Source organism: Lepisma saccharinum, chromosome 6 (genome assembly GCF_977018435.1).
Source record: "Lepisma saccharinum chromosome 6, izLepSacc3.1, whole genome shotgun sequence".
Taxonomy (NCBI): Eukaryota; Metazoa; Arthropoda; class Insecta; order Zygentoma; family Lepismatidae; genus Lepisma; species Lepisma saccharinum.
This window is the reverse complement of record NC_139234.1, coordinates 92,913,813-92,935,133: the sequence shown is the minus strand read 5'-3', so window position 1 is coordinate 92,935,133 and position 21,321 is coordinate 92,913,813. Positions and strand designations below refer to the sequence as shown.

At 38.4% G+C, this 21,321-nt stretch overlaps 1 protein-coding gene across 1 annotated transcript in view; it reads right to left on the bottom strand.

Moving 5' to 3' along the window:
- Positions 1-3,474: 3,474 nt before the first annotated feature.
- Positions 3,475-21,321, bottom strand: part of LOC145988930 (helicase POLQ-like) — a 108,809-nt gene continuing 90,962 nt past the window's right edge. Inside the window, exons 14-16 of the mRNA XM_083124228.1 lie at positions 16,794-16,907; positions 10,074-10,208; positions 3,475-4,687 (exon numbers count right to left, since the gene is read on the bottom strand). Of these exons, the coding sequence (XP_082980354.1) occupies positions 4,619-4,687; positions 10,074-10,208; positions 16,794-16,907 (318 nt within the window). The 3' untranslated portion in view covers positions 3,475-4,618. The remainder of the gene's footprint in view (positions 4,688-10,073; positions 10,209-16,793; positions 16,908-21,321) is intronic.

Here is a 21,321-nt window from a genome sequence, read left to right as displayed (position 1 = left end):
TAGCTCATATGCTTGCAGACCTTCACTTACATGGCTATCACTAGCATTTTTTTTTTTTTTTTTGATCAGATTCCTCGTTCTGCCACGCAAACAAATCCATGAGGAAATGTTTGCTGTATATGGTGAGGAGTGTCCATCCTATAGTGTTATTGCTGAAAGCAAAGAAAGTTCAAAACCTAAAAAGGCAAAGGTCAAAGTGTCTGCCAAGAAAGTTATGTTATCTGTTTTTTTGGGATGAACGTGGTGTTATCCTCACGGATTACCTACTGAAAGGCCACACAATTACTGGGGACTATTACGCAGACCTTCTGGCCAAATTGCGTGAGAAAATTAAAATTTGCAGGCGAGGAATGCTTTCTAAAGGTGTGCTCATCCTGCATGACAATGCACCTGCCCATGCATCTCATTGTGTTCTCGTCAAAGCACATGAGTGTGGCTATGATATTTTGCCTTATCCTCCATATTCCCCAGATATTGCACCTTCGGATTTCTTCCTCTTCCCTAATATGAAGAAGTTTTTGCGGGGCAAGCATTTTCAAGATGACAATCACGTCATATCCGCAACAGAGGCATGGCTAAACGCCTAATCTCCAGCATTTTACAAAGATGGTATTCGCAAGTGTTTGCAACGGTGGGGAAAATGTGTAACATTGGGTGGTGACTATGTAGAAAAGACATAACCTTTCTGCCCAGTTTCAACTTTCTCAGACATTTGAACTAGGTGAATATGGAAAAATTTTGAACACCCCTCGTACATAAAGTAGACTACAATTTTCAAAATTAAGGGCCTCATAAATATAGTGTGCACAGGAACTTACGTACCCTAACGGCGGCCCTGCCCACAAGTGTAAGAAACTGAACAAGATTATTTGCATATCCAAATCAATTTCTTATTGCTATACACACTCCAAAGTTGACACCACTAAAAATCGAGAGGGCATCTCGCACCTCTCTCTATCTGTCCTTCAACACAGAAAATATAAATTAGTCAATAAAACTTAAGGAGAGAAGTTTAGCTTACCAGTACAGTGAACTTCCGATGTGACTTTGCTTTCGACATATACAGGGTGTCGGAAAGGTCATGCAACCGAGACTTCGAACGTACGCAGGATTTTATCAAGAGAAGGGGAGGAGGGTTATTTCTAAAACTGTTAATCAAAATTCACATTACCAGTGTTTTATTATAGTTTAATTACTAATACTACTCAGGGGGGATTTACCACTAGGCTATTCAAGGGGCTGCACAAAAGGAGGTGCTGAAGGAGCAGAAGTGACAAAGATCATCGACTTTTATGCTGATATTTCTGCTTTCCTTTGCTGCATGGTTCTTAACATACACACTGTGAAATTGAAAAATCTGTGGATAAAAATTTACATGTTTGTAAAAGCTCTTTTCAAGGTTGTTTTTTTCTCCTTAGCTGGGAATGCTAAGGCTATTTTTCTCCCAATTATATAAATATCCAATGGGTGCGGTTGGGTCAGTTTTTTATAGATATGTAAATATCCGTTTCTGAGAGGTTGCGATCAGTGTACAATTGGAGGGGGCTGAGTCGCTAGTCTTTGTTTATGTGTAGACATCGGATTTTAGGTTTTTAACCTATTTTTATCTTTGTAGGTAAATAAGAAATGACAAGTTATGTCAGCGTTTTGTTAAGAAATGGAACTGTTAAAGTATTATAGTTCCTAAAAAAAACCTATTATTATTGTTAGAACCTATTTTAGGTTTATGTGCCTAAATCAAACCTCTTTTTAGGTCTTTGTACATTTTTAAGGGGTTTTCAGGATTTTCATATCACACAGAGATATTTGCTTGATTTGGTACCGAAAAATTCAAGGACTAACGTGTTTGAAACATTTTCTGTCAATTTCCCTCCCTCCACGTTCATGATGTTTTTTCAAAGCTGCAAGCAAAGCAAAATGTCTGATGCCACTGTTACCTGCACAGTCCAAAGTGCAAATTTCTGATCCGTGTGGACTTTCTCACTTTTGCGTCAGTTTGGTGCTTTGTGGCATTTCACCATGCGAAGTAACGTTTCAGCTTTCAAATTTGCACCACTGACTATGTTTTTGTTGAAAGATCACTTTCAGCATATAAGATGATCCTCACAGACAAGAGGCAGGGTTTGACTGTGTCTACCAAAATAATAAATCCAAAATTCTTGACTTTTTCTTGACCTTTCTTCTCCCTTTTTTCTTAACATTTATTTAATCTTAGGTATAGTTGGAAATTAAGAATATATATATATTTTTATTCCATGGAAAAACCCTACGACAAAGCCAGTTAAGATTAAAATTGAAGCTGTACTTTAGAAAGACATTTAGACTTGCTTTAATTATATTAATGCATGTAAAAATTAATGCTTCAGACTTCGCCCTGGATGGGAATGACCACATTACTCTATTTAATGTTTTTACAAAACTTCGTGCATACAAGAATGAAAGTCTTAAGAAGCAAAGCAAACAAATCTTAACCACAACTCAATACAATTTTAGATTTCCAAATATTCAATTATATCAGATCCCAGTACAGGTACATAGAATGTAAATTCACTATACTGTAATAAATAGCAAAAATTCTTTACCACAAGCATAATTTCTTGACTTTTTCCAGACTTACCTGTTGATTTCTTGACTTTTTCTTGCTTTTCTTGACATTCTTGACTGTTAAGACACCCTGATATACAGAGAAGGGAAGAACCATGTAAATAACTTGTTTATAAAACTTGATATACAGAGAAGGGAAGAACCATGTAAATAACTTGTTTATAAAACTATCTCTGTGAAGAATCTCTCCGTGAGCCAAATAACTATACCACTCACATTTCCAACTGGCAGCTGGGAAAACAATGAATCAGCAATCAGTTGAATTCTCTTCGACTGACATCGAGCATTTTCGAGTCACAAGGCAATGAAAGTTCCTGGCAGGATAAGACAAATGAGCATCGGATACACAGCATGTTGCCAAATGTACTCTAAAATAGGGGGGAGTTGATCAAGGCCGTTACTGGATAAAAGTTGTACAATAGTACACAAAACACCCAAACACAGCACAAACAAGCTAATAAAATCAATTGACAAAAACAGACGTATGCTTGGCAACGATGTGACGGGAGGGCAATGTTACCATACAGCTTTTACTTTGCAACTGAGGTTGTTGACACTCATCGAGCCACACATTCCCGAAGACGATTGGTGGACAGATAGAGAGGGCTATGTAGCAAAAAAGTAGGTGAGTCACTAGTTGGGCCACGATCAGTATAGCTACTATGAAGTGTAAAGTGTGTTGCTGGTACATGAATCGGTTGGCTATTAGAAACCCGTACATAAGAAATAGACAGTCGATCCGGGTAAGGTACTGTACATATAAGCCAATCACAGAAACAAATTACCTTTAAATTCAGAGATAAAGAATGAACTCGTTCACGTGAAAAAATCATGCAACAACTATTACCACAGTACTTTAAATATTAGATGTGTCACACAAAGCCAAATGGCTTAATTTATTTCACAGTTCATGAAATACAAATGTACACTATTTACATATTTGACTGCATGATTCTATATTGTTTACAAAATATCTTCTTTCATATTAACAGAAGAACATACAACATCACGTACACAGCAAATAACTGCATAGTTTTGTTCTTCATTACTGGTTCAATTAAATAATTAAATAAAAATTACATCCACTCTCATGAGCATATGCCTAGGGCATGAATCAGAAATACTCTACAACAAAATACATTGATATTTTGCCTAATTGACAACAGTAATATTTACACAGTAGAAATATTTTACTCAGTTACTACATTTGGTACCTTCATTGAATAACAATTTTCCTATCAGTGAATATAGATGACTGGTCTCTCCACTATTTTGAGTAACTAACTATAGTTCAAACACAATGTATGACATTTCTTGAAGCAAAAGTATTGTGTTTGAAATAAAAATGCTTCTTTGTCAAATCAACAAATACTGATACATTATACATAACCACAGTTAAACAATCTGCTCATCACAATTTTTTCTTTACATTTTAAGCTAAATTTCAGTTCTGAAATAAATGGTACTCAAAGTTATATCAGTGTTTTTTGCTTCACACTGCTATCTCACGTTCTTTGCAAAGACCCAGTCAAATTGGAAAAGCTTACAAATTCCATATTGAAACACAAATGTGGGAGAGAGCTAGGTAGCTAGGGATTGAATTGAACCTAATAATTCAACAAATAAACTACTTCATATCACCTGTACTAATTATAATTCCGTAACCCTTTCAGATGTGGAAAATGAGACACTTCGGCACGGTAGTTATGGATATATATGTCGCTAGGATCAAGGAGACACACTTCTTTGCAAGTCGTAGCCCAAAAGATTCACCGATCCATCGGGGTATGTCATATGACGATCTTCCAGTTGGACTTCCTTGGTCCTGCCTTCCGGAAGGGTGAATTTTTCTAATGAGTGTTTTCATGAAGTTTTAGTCCACACTCGCATATCAACTATTTTCATTCTACCTCTGGAAAGAGCGATGAATGATATTGTTATGAGTTAATCCTCACTCAATAATCTACGTAATTTTTGTCTTATGGGTGTTAATGCTAAAAAGTGGTTCTCGGTGTTAAGAAATTATGCCTTCAAGATCTTCAGCTTCATCCCGTAGAGTTTCAGCTTTTTCCAAAAGTAAAACCTATGAATGAAAAGCAAAATAAATGAATAACCCACCATACTTTCAAGAGAAGCTGATGACAGGAACTAATTCATGACAACATGAAATATCTACAAGGAAGAGTCAAATGAAATCCGTAATTTGTTTTTCTTTCTTGTCAAGTAGATTTCTGCATGTAGGGTTGCACAAATTTGCTGCATTTTAGCACAGACCTATTTCTGATCTACATGTATTTTCAAGTTTGATTTAGTGCCTGCATACCTTCAGAAGAATTTAGTGCCTGCGTACCTTCAGAAGAATAAGTCTTTGGGGTCCATGTGCAGTCACTTACGAGCCACTGTGAAGGCCTTTCCACACATCTGCCTGCGCACTGAGTCCATTGTCGAACATTAGTAAACTTGCTGGTGCGGTAAGCATGAACAGAGATATTGAATTATCATTTGCTGAGAAATTTCTGTAAGTTTTAGGCTGACAGAGGACAAGAAACCACTCCTCCACTGGTGCAAGTGTGTGTAGGAGGCACCATCTTTAACCCCTTCCCTGTAGCGACATTGAAGAGAAGCGCGATTAAAAGAAAAATCATCTATATATAGATGCAACCGCAAATTCGTGTCATCATAAATAATGCAAAAACTAATTATAAAAAGACTTGCCGCAAACAAACATTCCATATTAGGTAAGGTTTCCCCTGCAAGGCACATTTAGGGTATGTGAGGGTAGGGCCCCACACCTCCACTACATTCTCGATATCGGCCATTTTGGAGGTGATGTGATCAGCACCATGCTCTGGCTGCCTTTACCCTCAAGTACACATTGATTTGAGGCTGTGAGAGACCTAGAGCCACTTTATGCAGGGACTAGGCTGGTAAAATTCTGACCTCAGAACACCCATCCCAGGAATCAAATCCACGTCTCCCATGTGGCAGTCTACCTACCGCAGCTCTAATTACATGTTGCAAAAAAATATTTTTCAGGAACTGACAAAGCATCAACAATGGACTTTTCGATTGCCAATAGCCCACATAGACTAATAATAGCACAAACAAGTGGTATCTATAAGAATGACTTGTCACAATACAAGAACTGTTAATTTTGAAATACCATCTATATATAGATGCTCTGCAAAAAAGGCCCAATTTGACTAGTGTCTACATATAGCTCTGCCACAGTTAATGGGTTAAAATGACAAAAATGGCATTTTGAAGCTCACATGATAAGTGTTGCAGCCATGAGACTGTCCTGTAATTTTTGTTGAACTTTTAAGGTTTTCATTTGACTCGTGTAATATTTTACAGTATGATACAAGAAACTGTCTTGCAGCTTGTGCTATAAAATACATTAATATTCATTATTTAATGTCTAAACAACACTTTGATTGGTTTTACAGCAAGTAATATTTCTAAAACTTCTTGTTTGCATCATCAGATGCAATCGTATTGAATAAAAGAAGAGACCTGTATTGTGAACCACATGGTTTGATGACAAGACAGTTAATTGTTTGTTGTTAACAAAACACATGCAACATCTATAGTGGAACCACAGGGAAAATAGCTTGTGCAGAACCTCATAACACTCGCGGATGGAGTTGAGGGCAGGGTAAAAGAGCCTTCAGCATGGTCTGAGTCAGTGTTGCCAGACCTATTAATTTCACAGGAGATTTCCTTAATAAACTGTTGCTATGGAACCAAAAGAGCTTGCTCAGAAATGATTTTCCTGCTCATCTTACTTGAGCATGGAGAGGAGAGGTAGATCAGAGCATATGGACCTCCACTCAGCCATGGAAAGTGATGTTTGAACTGTGAAATTATGCCAAACACTACTCAATTGTGCTAGGACATTATTATTATTTTTACTATTGTTATATTACTATGTTTAGATGGTTGTATTTTATCCCACCCCAAAATCTATTTCTAATTTGGTTATTTTACATCGCTTTTGTGCCTTTATGGGTAAATTGTACGACGATAATAATGAATGAGGAACCGATGAAATGGCATGAGATGGCACATACACAATGACACGTCCATGCCTTACTAGGCAGAACATCTGGCTTCACAACGTGGGTTTTACATATTTTTTCTTCTAGCAGATGGGGAGGGGACGTGACACCTCAGCATAAGCATTACCTTCAATTACTGAGGATGGTTGGTTGGTTGATTTGGTGTTTTAAGTCCACTTTATGCACAGTAAGGCTAATCGGGACTGGACCTACAGTTTAAAGTGGGATCCGAACCACTTGTGCCTCCACCGGGTATCGAACCCGGGACCCCTTGATTACAAGGCGACAACGCTACTACTGCGCCATCGGGAGGCCCTACTGAGGATGGCATTCTGTATAATTCACCAATATGTTAGATTGTCAATAATAAGAAATTTGATGAGAACGAAGCAGGATAGTTCAATTACAAAGGAAATAAAGCACCCCTCCGCTGTAGTTGCTTGGAACTTTCATCGGCTTGAAAATATGTAATTTTCTATAAAATTATATAGGGGCATTTCAGACACATAAGTTGATTTCAGTCACAGTAATTTACATCAATTATTATAATGAGGATGAAGGAACGTGATAATTTCAAACTCGAGTGGTGTTTTTTGAGGGTGAAACACTATTACGGGTATAACACCATTAAGCCTTGTTTCCATGACCATGATATGAAAAACTCAATATGCTGACCAAGGCAGAAATTTATTTTATACGTGCATTGTACTTGGTACAGAGTCTGAAGAAGACCTTGCTAGAAGGTTGAAACGTTAAGTTTAGATTATGTTTTAAAATAAAATAAATTTCTGCCTTGGTCAGCATATTGACTATTACGGGGTAATATACCTCGTTTACCCCCCCCCCCCCTGGAAAAATGCCTTTCTTATGCTAAAATATTAATAAAAATTACATTCTCCATTGTTTTGGTTGTAAAATCGATTATGATCACCATCTTCAATCTGCAATGAGTCGATTGTAAAGCTGTTGCTATGCTGATCAAGAGTGAATGACATCATACCTATTCAATGAGTCACCTACTCCTATGTGGAACAATATTGTCTTGTGTATACAAGGAGTCACCAACCAATGCCACCTCCCCCCACTGTATTTACCATCCCAAAGCTTTCACTTCTGTAACCATATTGTTTATTCTGTATTAGACGAAAGCGAGATGACAATTAAGGTACCTGAACCCAATATGGCCTATTTGCTATTTACAAGTAGTTACAAGATTAATTCAACAGATGACGTTAGTGATTGAACCTCTTGGCTGTACCTATAGTACAGTAACTTGAAGACAAAGAAGCGAAATAGCTGGACCTTGTGATTGTGTTCTGTGATCTAATATTGCATATGGAAGTTATTGTTCACTACATCTTCCAAGTGATAGGTGTTTATATCTGTAGTACATATTACAATAGCTCATAATTTGTACTTTACAACAATGTATTTAATTTAGACTTTAATCTAAAGTACTGTTTATAACGAAGGAAAAAAGAGCACTATGTAAGGTGTACTCAATATGGCGTACATAGGAATATATCGTGAAAGACATGCGCAAATGTGACATTTGTTACTCTTTGACATGTGCAAATGTGACATTTGTTACTCTTTATGTTCAAGTAGTGTGTGTGGAACTCATTAAGGATGATAAAGAAACTTTCATTTGCCCAGACTGTGATGTGTAATCCATGGTCTTCTGATAACAAATTGTGACATCTCACTCCCTTGTTTATCTAATATATAAAAATGGATGTGTGTGTGTGTGTGTGTATGTATGTTTATTCCGGCATAACTCTCAAACGCCTGGAGAGATTTCAACCAAAGTTGGTACACATATCACTTGCAACCTGGAAAGAAATACTGTGGGGGTAAGACACCCCTAGCACCCCTAGGGGATGGGGGGTGGGAAGGGGTGACATGTAAAAATAATCGAAAACGACTGATATTAGTGTGGAATCCATAGTTTTCAGTGTTGCTAAGATGAACAGTGACACTTCCAATGCCGTTCAACTCCAAGACACCGCTGGCACCACTAGGGGTGGGGCGGGAAGGGGTGACATGTAAAAATAATCGAAAACTACCTATATTAGTGTGAAATCCATAGTTTTCGGGGTTGCTAGGATCAATAGTGACACTCGCAATGCCGTTCAACTCCAACTTCATCACCTATCGGGATGGGGGGTGAAGAATAAAATGTAAAAAATGACCTAGATTAGTGTGAATCCATAGTTTTCAGAGTTGCTAAGCTAATTTGTGACATTCATGATGAAAAAACTTGGTACACATTTGACTTACAATCTGAAAAGAAATTCTGTGGGGGTAAGACACCCCTAGGGGTGGGGGGTGGGAAGGGGTGACGTAAAAATAATCGAAATCGATCGATATTAGTGTGGAATCCATAGTTTTCAGGTTCGCTAAGATGAATAGTGACACTTCCAATGACGTTCAACCTCAAGTTCATTTTACACTATAGTTAGAATTCATTATTTTCCTGTCTAATAGAAGGTTGGGATAAGGCAATCATCTAGTTAGTTTATAAACAATGTTATTTCTTTGTGCAAATCTCATATTTCATCATGTAAATAAAAGTGCATGAATATACTTATCTACCTATAAAAACAACATTGTGGCATTTTCTTTACAATTTCTGTTGCATTTTTTGATGTGATAGAAGAAAATATATGACTAGGCCATGTTGGGTACAATCTTCCCTGCACCCATGTTATTGTTTGGAATTTGTTCCAATTTTCAGTAAACGTGCAGAATGTTCCCCCTTTTGAATCTTGGGATTAGTTTTACCTTTGTGATTTTGTACATTAGAAACAATCGGAAACCTTAGGTAAGGCCATATTGGGTTCAGGTACCTTACGTTATGCATTTGCAGCACCCAGGAAGTTTTCTATTATCTTGGACAACAAATACTGCTGCTGCACATGTCGTGTGATGGGAGGTGCATGTTCGAATTCTGGCAGAATGGCACTGCTTTTATCGGTATCTCAAAATGTTCTCTTACAAAGTGAAAAATCGTTGGAAATTGCCATTTCAATTTTATAGTGCTTATTTTTTAATTATTATTAGTAAATGTATCCAGCCTGGTAATTTGTATTTGTGCCTGTTGATATAAATGTTTTATACTCAGTGTCATTGGGAAAACATGAGTGGTTTCATGTTGGCTGTCAGAATTATTGTGTGCATAATACACATCACAGTTTTTGGGGTCAAAAATTTTGGAAAAAAGTAAATGCAGTATACAGAAATAAAAATCATGAAAGTATAATGAAGAAATGTCAATTTATTTGTGACTTCTCCCACACCACATCTACTGTGAAGTGTCCAGATTGGATTGAGAGATTTCACCAATGATCCACCACCTTCAACAGTCATGAAATCCACTCGTTCCGTCAGATCACACACATGACATACCTTGGCAGCTAAAACAATTTGCTGTGCAGTCTTTCTTGGCATGTGGTCAATGGTGTTCACCAACACATCTGGTTCAGCTTTGGCAACATCCTGCAGAGTTTTGTATCCGGCGCAATAAAGTTGTTTTGCTCTTCCCTGTAAACATGTATGTATAAAAAGTTAGATTCAAATGGGCAACAAAATTACAGAATGGAAAGAGTTAGAAAAGTCTTAAAGAAAAACGTACACAGTGGAACCCCAATTTTACATTTTCCCACATTATACATTCAATGTTGATGCTCCCAACATACCAAAATGTTATAAAATTTTCCTTGATTTTATGTTTCCCCGCATTTTAAGTTTCTTCAGCTTGGTCCCCTGAAAAACATAAAATCAAGGTTCTACTGTAATATCTAATGTGCACATACATATTGTTTCTATGTTTATTTAATCATGGAATATTAATTGATTCATTTAATACACACAGACAGTAATTACAAAGTGTGTTAAAGAATAAAAAAATGGTATAATTAAATGATTCAGAAACATGTAACAAATCATACATCAAGTGGAAGATAAAAACGGATTTTTTTCTCTTTGTGCTGGCATAGTTGTAAAAACAGCTGACGCAAATGGGCTTCAGTTTGCATGCAGCCAATCGATTGTGAGTATCCAACAAACTTTACGTGCCTAGTACCAGAAGAATCCACAAGTGCACAACAGCATAATGACATGGAACAGGAAATTACTGACCTTGATGATCTGAATCGCAGTCGTTGACTATATAGGGTCCAGCAATATACAGAGTCCATCAAAAAATGTATACTCTTTTTAACTGATGGTATCTGCCTATTGTTTTTAGAGTTGCATTGAATTATCTGCGGAACATGTAGTATGGTGTTTTATCAACAGATGTCGGTACCCGTATGGCTCTCTTGACCAACACGTGACGTATGATAGTGAATCAAAATGGCCACTGCATGCCTGATGTTTGAGGAATGGAAGCTAATTTTAAAGTGGTGGTTCAAGTTGGAAAATATTGTTTAAGTTCAACGTGCGTGAGTTTGCAACACAACCTCCAACATGCTTGACAATTAAATGGCTCTGTGATAAGTTTGAGACGTATGGTACCATTTGTGATGTGCACAAGGGAAAATCAGGAAAACCTCGTACAGCTACAAAAATTGCTTCTTCGGCTATGGTCTTACAAAAGTTTGCAACGTCGCCTCAGAAGTCTGCTACACAATATGCTCATGAGACGGGTTAACAGCGCAAGTGTACGACGCATTCTGAAAGCCGCCAAGAGGAAAGTGTAGGTACCAAGATTAATGCACGCATTAAATGAGGAGGGTCCTGCGAATGGTTTCAGCATAATGCAGGTGAGGATGAAGATTGTGTGGTCTGATGAGGTCCAATTCAAACTAAACGGTACAATGAATCGTCATAATTGTGTTTATTGGGCACCAGAAAATCCTCACGTTCATGTCGACAAGGCAGTCAATCTCCCGAGGGTGACTGTCTGGTGTGGACTGTCATATAGGGGTTTAATAGGACCCTTTTTCTTTGAAGGTACAGTTACTGGTACCAGGTTATCTGGAAATGCTACGCACATCAATTTTGACAGCTACACGTGAACTTTATTGAAACAATGAGTTCTTCTACCAACAAGACGACCACCCAGGCATGCAGGCTTTCCTAGATGCGAATCTGCCGGGACACTGGATAGGACGAAGAGGTGCATTTGAGTTCCCACCATGTTCATCAGATTTAACACCGCTGAATTTTACCTTTGGGGGAACTTGAAGGATGTTGTGTATCGCAGGAAACTACCTACTCTGGAGGCCTTTCGTGAAGAAATTTCAGCAGCATTTGCAGAAATCCCCACGGACACATTGACCAACGTTGTTCAAGTAAACATTTGCAGTTGTGGTATATGTCTGGCCGCTAACAGCAGCCATTTTGAACACCTCAAGTAACTTAACATGAAGGTGCAGGATGACTGTATTAAACATGTGAACAGGTGCAGAAAGCTTGGATTAAACCTGTGAACAGGTGTATTAAACCTCTGATATGTAATTTAGTTCAGTACTAATACACAATAAAGAATTAGTGTTCGTTAAATTGTGTATACATTTTTTTGATGGACTCTGTATATCTACCACTTTAAAAGGTTGGTATTCCCTATGGCCTTGCAGTAGGGATGAAACCCAACATTCTAGGGAGTACGAGGGATGCCATTTCCAAAGCAATGCAGCGTTTGATCCCTGAAGATGCTGCTTTTGTGGTAGAAGCGTATTTTAAAAGTCTTGTATAGTACATTATATGATAGCTGCACAGCACACACTGACTGCCTGTGATTTCTTCCTCTGGGGGTACCTCAAGACCCAAGTTTTCGAACACGTATCCCTAACTTAGAGACCCTGAAGAGAAGAGTTAGGGAAGAAGTCCAGCCAATTCCACACGCAATGCTGGTGTCTGTAATGGATAATTTTGTTCGTTGACTCCGTAGTATACAGCACGAAATGGTGGCTATCTACCTGATGTGATTTTAAAAAAAATAAGACAAAGTGAACAGTGTTGTCTTATTGTGTTACAAATGGCATTACGTTATCTATCAATTACCGCGGTGGCTCAGTCGGTAACGCGTCTGACTACCATGCTCAAGGTCCCGGGTTCGATCCCCGGCCGGTTCAAATCCGGGAACTTTTCTAACGGTGAAAGCGGCCCCGGCGCCCACCCAGCGTCGAATAACATGGGTACCTGGGGGAAACCCTGGGGGGTAAAGGCGGTCAGGGGCGTGATGCTGATCACATCACCCCCACTCACGACCGGATCAAGAAAGTGTGGGGCGTTACCCCCACACCCCCTATACGCCTTCATGGCGTGGTGCTATGCACAGGGGAGCACTTTACTTTACTTTTACTTTATCAATTACCACTATCTTGCTTTACATTAGCTGTATTATGTTACACTACTATGTACAAAGAGTACCCGGAATTTGTGAATAAAACACAAAATACGTGGTTAATCATCAACATTTATTTTGTTGCCTTCAAAATAGGACCCATCAGATGCAACACACATATGCCAATGCTTAACCCAGTCTTCAAAACACTTTTCAAACACAGAATTCCTTCTGCGAATTTCCTTTAGTGGATTCAATTGATTCAAAACGCCTTCCCCGAATTGGTAACTTGAGTTGCGGAAAGAGAAAATATCACATGGAGCCATATCTGGAGAATTTGGGGCTTGGGCGAGGACATGTGTTGAGTTTTTGACGTGTGCGACGATGCATTATTGTGGTGCAAAATCCAAGAATTGTTTTTCCATAACTCTGGTCTCTTTCGGCGAACATTCTCACGCAGATGCCTCATAACGGTCACATAAAATTCTTTATTCACAGTTTGTCCCGCTGGAAGGTATTCTGAGTACACAACACCACGATAATCGAAGAAAACAACGAGCATGACCTTAATTTTTGAGCGACTTTGGCGTGGTTTTTTGGGTTTTGGTTCATTTTCGACGTGCCATTCCGAAGATTGTTGACCTCTTTGCATGTCATACTCATACACCCGTGTCTCATCACCAGTTATGCGTTTCATGAAGGTTGAGTCACTAGTGGCTCGTAAAATCATGTCTTCAGCAACATCCCTGCAATGTGCTTTTTGCAGGAAATTCAGTTCCTTCGGAACAAGTCGGGCCGTGACACATTTCATACCTAACACATCAGTCAAAATGTTGTGAACGGACATGTGTGATATGCCAAGCTCACGAGCCACCTCTCTCACTCTCACATGCCGGTTTTCAAGCACCATTGTCCTGATTATTCAGACATTTTCGTCAGTCGTCGACGTGGAAGGTCGACCAGAACGGGGCAAATCAGCAACAACTTCTCTGCCTTCTTTGAAAGTCTTGTACCATGCATACGCTTGTGTTTTCGACAGACACGAATCACCATTGTAGAATTTTCAACGATTCAGCACACGACAGTCCGTTGGCAACACAAAATTTCAAACAAATTCTTTGCTTGATATTTGTCTCCATTCTGCAAATCACAGGACACTAGTCAACACAACTAACATAAACAGCTGCTGTGCACAAACTGATGGATAGATTACTCTACCCCTCTGCGTGGTCATTCAGTACAGTGCTGTCATCCTACTTACAAAATGAATTCTTGATACCTCCAATGTGGGACTTTTACCAGTCAAATTCCGGGTACCTTTTTTTACTGAAGGTATACCAGAAACCATTCAAATTTATTGCCTGTTAATGGTACATACATGTGTAGGAGAGTCACAGTTTTTGTATCCCAGCACATGAGCACTCAACAAGTCCTCCATTGCTGACACGACATAGTTCATACCGTGCAGATATGGTGCGCCATGTGATATGCAGCATTTCTGGAGTGATTTGTTGAAAGGCTGCTCTCATCTGCAGTCGCAAGTTGGCTTCAGTTTGTGGCTTTTGTGCATATACCAATGACTTGACGTACCCCCACACAAAAAAATCTCGAGGCATTAAGTCCGGGCTATTCGCAGGGCATGGGATGGGTCCACCACGGCCACACCATCAAATATCCCATTAAGATGATCCTGCACTATGAGAGCCTAATATGCCGGAGCAAGGTCCTGTTGAAAGATGATGGTATCCAGTATCCCAATTTTGCATACCATATGACGCACTGAGCATGCTGCTGTGACATGAGCACCATTTTGTCTCTCATGCATGCATGCTAGCGCTACCACGTCGTTGAAGTCTGCAAACTTCCGCTCACTCGAAACTTACGACCTTACTGCTTAGAGTACGGCAAACTGTTCAGACATATGTACATTAACCTCGTGTTACTTTTATAACATTACGAACAGATCACCTGGTATATTAAAATGGTAGATATACATATATTGCCGGACCCTACACTAAGATGCATGCCATGTGACAAAGGGTGAACATATTGAACATTATGAGAACTGTAAAAGCCTTGGAGAGTTTGTCTTTTACTTAGGGCATTTATTACATGAATGGAACTCAGCCATTTAATTAAACCGATTTTTTAAATCTTTCACAGGCTTTATATTATCCTGTATATAAGATGAGTCTTAATCTTTGTAACAGGCTAATAGTTCCTGAAAGAATAATAAATTGCAGAATGCATTAACGTCAATCTACTAAAATGGACACGACAAGTTGAATGGTGGGAGCAAAAAACAAAGAGGGTGTATTTTAAAATAATTCAAATGGTAAAGGGGGGTCGATCGAGTGGCACCTTGTTTACAAATTTCCTACTTCGAAAAAAGCTTTTTGAAGGGGAAAAAAAATTGGTTTGGGTAATGGTTTTCAAATAGGTGCCCAAAAACTGATTTAAGGTTTCACTGAGTCTCCAACATAGTAGCAGGCTAATATTTTCAAAACTGAGAACAAATGATAAAAATCTTATATATGCAAACCCATAAGGCAAGTGGAATGGTAGCATTTTGCAAATCTGCAGTGGCACCATAGAGGTGATGGGTAACTTGAGAATTTTAAATGGGTGATGGTGCCCGAGTGATCCCTTGTGACATAGGATATTTTGAAAAACTCAATATGCTGACCAAGGCAGAAATTTATTTTATTTTAAAAAAAACTAAACGTAACGTTTCAATCTTCCAGCAAGATCTTCTTCAGACTCTGTACCAAGTACAAATTTTGTAAATTTGTAAATTGTGTTATAATAGGATATTTTGAGAAAATGTTGTAGGAAACATTTTTCGATATGGGGAGCCAATAATGTGTTTCTGTGCATGTTTAAATTCATTTGGTTTTGTGAGGTGACACTGTGAGTTTCTGTATTTTATCATCAGTTTTGAAACTATCAGTCTGTAATGAAGTTTCAGACTCACCTTGTCTATGGGGGTGTATGTTTGTACAAATGTGGTAATAGCAAATTTTTGCTACCAAAGTTGGTGCTGACAAAGTGATAAATATTCCACACATGAATCTCCTTAATCAGTGTATGAATCGGATTGTTCCGAGGTATCTTGCCTTAGAAAAAGAAACTGTGACATCAAATGCATCTACAAAATGCAAAATTTGTTTTAAGCCGACTTCAGGTTAAAAGTGGCAAATTGGTAGAGCCACGTATTTATGGTGAATAAAACATCAAGATTTTGGTGTCAAGAGCGATATAAAAATGGCATATTGGTGTTAAAATGGTTAATAAAACCTTAAATTTGATATAAAAACAACACTTATTACACAAAAGAAACATTTCCCTTCTAATAGTACATTTATGTAATTATCAGAGTAGTAAGTTTATTCCTGTGTAAACGAGTACATTTTTGCTTTTCAAATATTTACAGCAGAATTAATCAATTTTCCATGATTTGCATAACTTGCAGAATAATTCAGACTTCAGAAAGTGTCGCGTCGGTAAATAAACTCTAAATTTCATGTTGAAGAGTTAATTTTGCATTTTGCAGTTCATTTCGCATCATTTTGTGACAAAACATGGTAAGAAAATGCACCTCATACATTTCAAAAACTCGAAAAATTAACATTACAGTGTGTTATTTCACATTTTGTGTTAAATATACTGCCTTTTAATTGAGTTCCTATAGTTTATGTGGGATCAAAACATTGAATCTGGATCCCTTTGATTACAAGGCGACGGACATAATTCCAAAGGTATCTGGCAAAATACACTGATTACACAGGTGAGAATCTCATACAGAAAATGCAGATATATAACAGCCTCTCGCCTACCTTCTTCACAGCTGGCAGTTCCATCAATGACAACAACTCTGCTGTGCAGCAGTAAGACAAGCGTTGTGAAAACTTTACCATAATGTCTTGCAAAGCCCAAAACTCTTCCAGTTCCTTCAAAGAAAAATACATTCCATTATTTTACATCAAATATAATCAGAGTGTATCCAGCCAAAAAAAAAAGTTGACAGTCTTGGACAAGTAGACAGCCTGACAAATCAACCATCTTGTACTTTTGCATAAGAGAGTTGGAAAATGATTTGTGTCTCTCTTGCTTAACATGTTAACTGCCACGTGAGTTGTATTTAACTCACACTAGTTTTATGCCCGGGGCCTCGTGACATGATTGTTGCTACGATTTTTTGATTATGAAATTCTCTGACATTTACAGGTTTTCCAGTCCAAAAACAACATTTTTCCAGACATGCTTATCATCATGATTTTTGCTTTTGAACCATGAGTTTTTAAATTAAATATATAATCCATTAATTATTAATGGATTATAATTATTAATTATTATGAATTACTATTCATTTTCACAACTTTTTTTTTAGCTACTTTTATTCTACACACACAAGAAAACGTGAAAATTTGAAGAGTAAAATGCAAAACTACAATCGGCATAAAATGTATTGGGTGCTACAATCACGTGCATCTAGCCTTCAGGCTAAGGTAACAGAGGTACGTATATTATTTCACCATAACAGATCTCCACAATATAAAAACAACAGAAAAAGTTCATAAACCATACACAATTTTTCATTTTCTGGCAGATTTATAGTGTCGTATAAAATGCTGCTTTTTTTTGCTTACATTTGTAAGTACACAGCATCTGGAGAAATTTTTGTTCCATATAGGAATTCTATAGGAAATGTACTTTAGTTATCAATCAGATATCTGGACTGAAAGTTTTAATTTGATATTCCTTCTAATATCTAGTATTATAAAAGTGAAAATTTATTACGGAAATTCAAAGGAACCATAATGTTGCACAAGAATGAGAATCATAAGAACTAAAGAAACAATTAAGGTACTCACGTTTTCCGTGAAGCTGTTTTACATTATTTTCTATTAATTTTGGTAGCCACTGCTACCATCCTCGTTGGAATTCGTTGTGTTGTTGCTTGGCACGTTTAAGTTGTTTTTTCTTAAATCACCGCTAGGTGTGCTGCTGTCGCATGTACAGATGGGGGACAAAATAATACAAACACCTGTGAAAAAGTATGCCACATTTCACACCGGCAGTACAGCAGCACCACCTGGCACTGAAGTCTGCCACCTAGTGGCTGTGAAGGGGAAGGTATTAGTTTGCCAACAGCAGTCATTGGTGGTGCATTCGTCTATCATACGCTCTCAAGAGACACTGCAATGTCAGAGCTGACAGAGTTCCAAAGAGGCATGATTGTTGGAGCACGTTCAGCTGGAGCCACGGTGACTGAAACCTAAAAGCTTGTTGGGTGTGCAAGGAGCACAGTATCAGCCGTTATGACAGCGTACACAACACAAGGTAAGATGGCGTCTTCAAAGCACAACAGTGGACGAAAGACAAAGCTTGCTGCTCGGGATAGGAGGGTGTTGAAGCGCATAGTGGCCCGAAAGCACAAGCAATCGTTATCCGAGATAACATCTGAAATGAACAGGCATCTCCAGGACCCCATTTCAACCAAAACTGTCAAAAGGAAACTCCATGCTGCAAACATTCATGGCCGAGTGGCAATTCGTAAGCCATTGGTGACATCACGTAATGCTGTCAAGCGACGCTAATGGTGCAGAGCTCACAGAAGTTGGTCCCCACAGCAGTGGCAACAAGTCATCTGGTCTGATGAATCAACATTCACATTATTTCAGACCACGGGGCGCGTTTATGTGTGGAGAACGCCTCGAGATGCATTTCATCCTGACTGCCTCTTGCCGACTGTGAAGCATGGAGGTGGGTCCATTATGGTATGGGGCACGATATCTTGGCATGGTGTCGGACCACTTGTTTTTCTGCATGGGAAGATCAATGCCAGTCACTATCGCAGCATTCTGGGGGATCATCTCCATCCTTTTGTCCAGACTTTATTTCCTGGGGACCGACCGCTTTTTCAAGACGACAACGCTCCTATCCACACTGCTGGGTATGTCCAAACATGGTTTGAAGAACATGACGATGAAGTAGGACATCTTGAATGGCCCCCACAGTCTCCTGACCTGAACATTAAAGAACATTTGTGGGGATATTTGGAGTCCAAACTTCGTGCTCGAAGTCCGCCTCCAGCCACACTTTCGGAATTGGAGACTGCTCTGGAGGAAGAATGGCTTCTTATTCCCTTAAACATTGAGCATGACCTCTATGCGTCCATCCCACGTCGCATACAAAGTGTACTTCAGTCACAGGGTGGTCCAACCCTCTATTAATAAAGATTTTCTCTACATGTACTTTCTCAATTTTATGGTTGTGGAATTTGATATGCTTGGCAAGTCTGGTGGTGGGTTGGGCAGTTTTTGCATTTGATAGGTGCTGCTGAATTCTCTCACTGACGGGCCTGATGGATCTGCCGATGTAATGAGCCTTGCACTCGCATTCAGCATCATAGATGCCTGGACTGCTGAGGGGGGAGAGGAAGTACCGTTTATGTTTGTTTAGTTGGTCAGCTATTTTGGAGTTAGAAATTGAATAGAAAATAATGTAAAACAGCTTCGCGGAAAACGTGAGTACCTTAATTATCTATTACCGCGTCTCTCATTCCCATAGTATGAATAAAGAAATAAGTTTCTAAACTGAATCTTTTTTGGGAGTGGAATCACAAGAACCGAATCCAGAAGTGGAAGTGAACTGCTTGTTCATTTTGCAACTTTTTGTTTTGCAGACTCCAAAATGCACGTAAATTCCAGACGATCTGCAAAATTCTCTGATTTTTTTCCCTGACAAGCCAAATTCCCTGACATTTCCAGGTTTTCCAGACACATAGCAACCCTGAGGATGTACATTATCTTCTTTTATATTTATTTTTGCCTTTAAATTTCACTTCAATCTGACAAGAAAACAAAAAAACATTTTCACTCATGAACTGTTTTCATTTTTTTCTGATTATGTATTTGGATTTGATTTATTGCTGGCCAGCTCCTCGAACGACATCGATACAATAGTATACAGCAAAGTCATGTTGCAAATAACAAAAGACTCAATGATCAGAAAAAAACACTAACAATGCTCAGAAGAAAACAATTCCCAGAAAACAAACAATAACAATGCTTGAAAAACAATAATATGCTGTGAGTCAAATATAACTCACGTGGTATGCAGCATAATAATTTATTCTAGCGCTGCCTGAGTTGCATATGACTCATGCATATGCAAAAATAATAAATACTGTAACAATGTTTCATCTTATCATCAAAAAATATATAGCTTTCAATGTTTTTATTATATTCTCATAATAAAATATCGTGAGCCCCAAGGATTTTTTTTCATCTATTGTGGCAGTCAAGGTGTTAAATAATACGCTCAGCCTGCACCTCAAAATAAGGATTTGTTCAATTTCTTTCTATCAAACTTACAGTCAATCCCATGTTGAAAAAAGTACGGAATGATTATGAGGGTTTATCAATCTTACACATTATTTGTAGGACATATGATTTCATTGTCTTAGCTGTGAAACATGGTGACTACCTTCCTGACAACAGTAAACACAAATCAGAATCACAAACTCCCATTCATGTTCTTTTCACAAGAACCTATAAATTAGTCCATTAACCTACAATACATGATGGCAAGCAGGCAGCTGTTTCAGAAATGAATGGATGATACCTAAGATGAATTAGCAGTTATGTGCCCCAACAACTGGCCCTTGATTACAGGCAGATCCTACTAAGGGAAAAGTCAAGGAGACAGAAAAAAAAACACCTGTAGCATACATTGCTATTTGGCACACACAGGAAATACATAGGAATTTTATCAAATGTCTCCATCTTCAGGGAATTGTATTGTGTTACACAGTCAATATGTCAGTCACTCTGGTACATGCCATCAAAGCAGGTCTGCTTTGGCCACACTAAATAAACCTCCAATGCATTACATTGATTGATTGATTTGTTGTTTTAAGTCCACTTTATGTACAGTAAGGCTAATCGGGACTGGACCTACAATTTAAAGTGGGATCCGAACCACTATGTGCCTCCACCAGGAATCGAACCTGGGATACCTTGATTACAAGGCAACAACGCAACCACTGCGCCATCGGGGGGCACCCGATGCATTACAGAACATACTGACTGCTCAGTTACAAAGAGAACAGTATACAATGTACACTGCTATATATAAAAAAAAATCACATATAGGCCAAATGCTACTTTTCTAACAAAATCCAGGAAAAGATTTACAGATGTAATCTGCAGCTGTGAACAGCACAGAGAACTTATGCTAAAGCTGAGAGAACTGCAACTGCCAATATCAAAAATGTTACACATTTAATTTGTTCTTATGCCAGGAAATTAAATCTGAAAAAGTGTCTCGTACTGAGTTCCTATTCTCACTATTTGAAGG